Source organism: Panthera uncia, chromosome A2, assembly GCF_023721935.1.
Source record: "Panthera uncia isolate 11264 chromosome A2, Puncia_PCG_1.0, whole genome shotgun sequence".
Classification (NCBI taxonomy): Eukaryota; Metazoa; Chordata; class Mammalia; order Carnivora; family Felidae; genus Panthera; species Panthera uncia.
In genome coordinates, this window is record NC_064816.1 from 15,185,678 (window position 1) to 15,191,145 (window position 5,468).

At 52.7% G+C, this 5,468-nt stretch overlaps 1 protein-coding gene across 1 annotated transcript; it reads left to right on the plus strand.

The window, feature by feature from the left end:
* Nucleotides 1-712: 712 nt before the first annotated feature.
* Nucleotides 713-5,191, plus strand: FAM240A (family with sequence similarity 240 member A). The gene is made up of 2 exons (XM_049639427.1): nt 713-855; nt 5,059-5,191. Exons 1-2 carry the CDS (start codon nt 713-715, stop codon nt 5,189-5,191), a joined length of 276 nt encoding a protein of 91 aa, XP_049495384.1.
* Nucleotides 5,192-5,468: the final 277 nt, after the last annotated feature.

The following is a 5,468-nucleotide window of genomic DNA, read 5'->3' on the forward strand; positions in this document are numbered from 1 at the left end:
GCTCCTCACCCTGCACCCCTCTCCCCTCCGGTCCCTGCTTCTGACCTGTCCCCCGGACCCAGTGAGGTCTGGGAGTGGGTCAGAGTTTCTTTGTGTAAAACAACGATCGTTCTTGAGTGTCTGACCTGGAGCGTTCCACACCCAAGTGCGTGCCCCCCCCCCCCCCCCCCCCCCCCACACACACACACCTCAAAGCTGCCGGCTCCACGTGTATCAGACGCTGGGACCGTCACGTGTGACAAAGCCCTTTAGTAAAGGGCTTGAAGACACGCAGAAGTATGCAGCCTGTTTCTGTTAGTTACAGCCATGGGGCCACAGGCAAGTTCTGTAACTGGTCACACGTCTCCCCCATAAAATGAGGAGGGTAACGCCCACTCACGGGGGTGCTGCGGGCATCGATAACGAACTAGACCGTGCATCCAAGCCTGGCACGCGTCACCTGCTGATGCAGAGTTGAGAAGGGCCACTCTTCCGGAAGGAGGACGGAAGGGCAGAGGTCTCTGCCAGGCCTCGCTCCGCGGGGGGACTTCCGCATTCACACCACTGTATCCCGACGACAAGCCGTGTGGCCAACCCCACCCCCGTGAGGTTCTGCCGCTGACCAGGACCCCCTCAGATAAGTGGCAGGGGCCGGATTCAAATAGTCTGTACCCCCCAGAGTCTGAGGGAGCGTGTTCCACGGGGTTCGACTGATACTTTCTTTTTCAAGGGGATGAACAATCAGTACGTCCGCCGGGAAGTCTTCTGCGGAAACACCTGCCACGAGCTCAAGCGTTTCTGGGAACAGGAGATCGGCAAACAGACCTACTACCGACAGTCGGAGGAATATCGCCTGGGAAAAAGCGCCCTGAGAAAGTACGTGGCTCGTTTCTCGTTTGTCTTTTTTTTTTTTTTTTTTTTTACTGTTCTTTTTATTTCGATTTTAAGAATAGACATTTATTTATTTACTTTTGAGAGAGAAAAGAGCATGAGCACGGCAGGGGCAGAGAAAGGGGAAGACAGAGGAGGATCTGAAGCGGGCTCTGCGCCGTCAGCCCAGAGCCCGACGCGGGGCTCGAACTCACGGACCGTGAGATCATGACCCGAGCCAAAGGCAGACGCTTAACCGTCTGAGCCACCCAGACGCCACTAAAAACAAAATAGACTTTATTCTTTAGGGCAGTTTTAGGTTCACAGCAAAACTGAGCGGAAGATAGAATTCCCATATCCCCGGCCTCCCAGGCACAATCTCCCCGCTGTCAGCATCCCCGCCATGAACACACATGGGCGAAGCATTACTGCCCTTGTTTGTCTATTTTTTTTAAAGCAAAATTTATTTCCCCAGAATGTCAGATGGGCATCTTAGAGAACATCATTATTTTAATTTTCCTGGCGTATGTTCCTGCCATCACCTATACTGATGGGCAGCAATTTTTATGTTTGCTTTTCTTTTTTTTTTTTTAATGTTTATTTATTTTCGAGAGAGAGAGAGCGCGCGCGAGAGTTGGGGAGGGGCAGAGAGAGGGAGACAGAGGATCCGAAGCAGGTTCTGCACTGACAGCAGAGAGCCTGATGCGGGGCTCGAACCCACGAACCATGAGATCATGACCTGAGCCAAAGTCGGACGCCCAATCTACTGAGCCATCCAGGCGCCCTTGGGCAGTAATTTTTAAAATTCTTCTACATTAACAAATGTACCCTTTGATCCGTATCTTAGAAATGGAAAAATCTCCCCTCTGTCACCATTTCTAGTGCATGGGGGTCACCCTAAATTTGGGGAGCAGGTCAGCAGATGAGCCCGTAAAGAGCAATCAAGCAAAGGAGACCATGACCGATTCCCAGGGCTCGTCTGGATGAAGACACGGGACACCCTGCGAGGTTCTCTGAGAGGGGCTGATGGGCGGTCACCCCTCTGCCGGGCATCCCTGCGGCAGCCAAACCAGTACACCCAGGGCAGAGCGGCGACTCCCTTGAGCAGACCGGGGCCGCCATGGCTGTGGGGACCGCGGCGGCTCACCACCCGCACGCGCCATCTCCACTTCGGAGCCAGTGAGGGGACAGGCCCATCTGGGTCCTCCGTCCCCATGGAACAGCTCAGCCGCCGTCTGTTTGCAGAGGGCACAGCTTGTGTATGGCCGGGGGGATCAGCCCGACGGCGGGGCCGCTGACTCCACGCTGCCAGTGTGTGCTTGCTGGGCCAACGACACGCACCAGTCCTCGCGACTTAGACTCGCTGTTGCCTTCCAAGCACCCTCCTGAGTCCCAAGGGGAACCCAGCCTCTTGCACATATGGAGAGCTGCTGGGCCGCATTCCTGGCCACGGGCAAGGGGAAGCGGGCTGTCCTCACTGTTGGAGCACCGTGTTAGGGCGTCTCCTCCGGGGATTGTCTGAGAAGCCGAGGTGGGCGGTCAGTCATTTCTGTGGTCCCTGCCACCTTCCTTCCCCAGGCCAGGCCACTCAGCACGCCGTGCACGCATGTGCCCCCCGCTCCCGCCCTAGGGAGCGTGCAGAAGGCGTCAGGTGCAATGGAACTGCCTAAGGAAGATGCAGAAACTGAAGTGCACGCCGAGGGATGAGCAAACCGGCTCCAGTCTGTTAAAGCATGACAGGGGCGCCTGGGTGGCTCAGTCAGTTAAGCGGCCGACTTCGGCTCAGGTCATGATCTCGCGGTCCGTGGGTTCGAGCCCCGCGTCGGGCTCTGTGCTGACAGCTCGGCGCCTGGAGCCTGCTTCGGATTCTGTGTCTCCCCCTCTCTCGGCCCCTCTCCCTGCTCACACTATTTCTCAAAAGAGGAATAAATGTCAAAAAATTAAAACATGACAATGTATATGCACAGTGTCCGTCTATGCAACTTAACGGAAGACCGCAGGGGGACGCTTTCTGGCTGGTGGGACGGCGAGACTCGAATTTGTTCATCCTTCTCCTCCTCTTCCCATTTGAACCCGGTGGCCTCCTCCAGAGGGTCTCTGCTCTTACCCGCTAATCCGTCTTGTCCCGGCACAAAATGGAGGAGATGGCCCAGTTCATTAGGCTGTTCCGAGCCTGGAACAGGATAATGTCAGTTCCTTCTCCCCCGCCCAACCCCCAACCCCCCCCTCCCCCGCACGTGGCCACTTAGTCCAGGATTAAATACAGCAGAGACCAGACGCCAGAGGAACGGCCCCAGCCCCTGTGGTCTCTGGGTGAGCCCGCAGATCTCCCCGTGCCTTCATTTTCTCCTTATGACTTTTCCCATGGACACTAGGAGGAGAGGGCTGTTGGAGAGTCCCCGCCTTTCACCAGTGGGAAGCGGTCGGTTGGTAGTGTTGTTCAGAGTTCCACAGCCCTACTGATGTCTTGCCTCTGGTTCTGAAATGTGGGTATTGAAATCCAGCTGTCGTTGCAGATCTGTCTCTATCTCCTAACAGCTCTGTCGCATTTCGTTTCGTGTATTTTGAAGCTCTGTTTTCATACAAATGTTTAAGATCGTTACGTCCTCTTGATAAATTGACCCCCTTGTTGCCAAACGACCCTCTTTCTCTTTGGTAATGTTCTTGGCTGTGAAATCTACCTCGTCTGATATTACACTCCAGCTTTCTTTGATTAGGGTTAAGAGAGAATGTTTTCCCATCCTTTTGATTTTAACCTATTGCCACCTTCATATTAAAGGTGACTTTCCTAAGCGCCTGGGTGGCTCAGTCAGTTCTTGATTTTGGCTCAGGTCATGAGCCCAGGGTTGTGGGATCGACCCCCAAGTAAGGCTCTGCACGGAACATGGAGCCTGCTTGGGATTCTCTCTCTCCCCCTCTCTCTGCCCCTCTCCCACTTGCTCGCACTCTCTCTCTCTCTCTCTCTCAAAATAAAATAAAATAATAAAATAAAACAAAAAGCGATTTTCCCGTAGGCGGCCTCTATTTCAATATCATTTTTTATTCAACTCAACATCTTTTCATTTTAATCAGCGGTTTACATCTTTAACGTTAATGCGCATGATTGGGTTTAAATCTGCCAGCTTGCGATTTGTCTCCTGTTCGCTCATCTGTGCTGTTTTTCCTTTATCTCTTTTCTGCCTTCTTTTGGGTTAACTAAATGGTGTTTTATGATTTCATTTTATCTCCTCTGTCGGCTTTTTAACGCCATCTGTTTGTGTTCTTTTCAGGGTCGCTTTAGGGCCTCCATCACCGTGTGCCTTTGGGGGCCACCTGGTCTCCCGTAGGGAGGGTGTGGGAGCCTTACGGTGGCCCGGCCCCCCGCTCCCCCTCCAACGGTGCAAAGTAAAGTTTCTCTTCCACACATGTCATAAACCCCACGTGACGTCATTGACAGGTTTGCTTTCAGACACTATCTTCTTTTTTTTTTCAATTTTTTTCTTTAAAGTTTATTTTTGAGAGAGAGACAGAGACAGAGCGCGAGCAGGGGAGGGCCAGAGAGAGAGCGAGACACAGAATCCGAAGCAGCTCTAGGCTCTGAGCTGTCAGCACAGAGCCCGATGTGGGGCTCGAACTCATGAACCGTGAGATCTTGACCTGAGCCAAAGTCGGACGCTCAACCGACTGAGTCACCCAGGCGCCCTAAGGAGATTTAAGTAGCGAGACAAAATTAGTAATATGCACCCACGCGATCGCCCTTCACTGAATTGCGCAGATCCCGACTTCCATTTCGGGCCATTCTCCCTCTGCTTGACGGGTTTCCTTTAACATGTCATGTGGGGACAGGCTGCTGGTGCGAGTTCCTCCCGCTCTTGCATGGCTGAAGACACCTTTACTTCACCTCTGTGTTTGAAAGATAGCTCTGCCGAGTGAACAATTCTAGACTGACAGGTTCCCCCCTCCACAACTCTAAAGACGTTGCAGCCCCAAAGGGAAAGTTTGAAGGGTTAAGATTAGAAGAGACTGAACAGAAGTGAGAGCTAAAGATATACCTACAAAATATAAAATATGCATATATTTAAATTTGCAAGTGCTCTGCATACCTTTTAAAACCTGAATGCACACACAGACACCTTCAGGGGGGCAACAAAAGGGGGGGGAAGGAAGCATCCCTGAGCCAACAGCCGTGGAAATGGCTGCTCTGTTTGCGTGTTTGGTGTCTATTTTCAGGCTCAGAGAAGGATGGAGGCAGAGACTGGAAGCAAAGCTGAGACTTCAGAACAGCCCAGATGAGACCAAAAAGCGGGCAAACGTTGGCCGGGAGCATCTCGCTTCGCTGACCCAAGAGGATTCAAAGCACTGAGGTCACTGCGCCAGGAGAAGTCCATGCAAATGCCCGAGTCCCTGAGCTATGCCACACAGATGTCACACTGCCCCTGACCCGTGACGGATCTACCCGCGCGTCCTCCCGGGTGCCAACTGGGAATTATCAGCCAAGTCGGTCCCCTCCACGTGGGGGCCGGCATATTATCCCAAGTGTCCCTAAAGATGAGGTTATTTAATACCAGAGTTCCATGCAGCATGCTTCATTTCCATATTGTTACCTTCCGATTTTGACGTCTACGTATTTTAAATTCTAA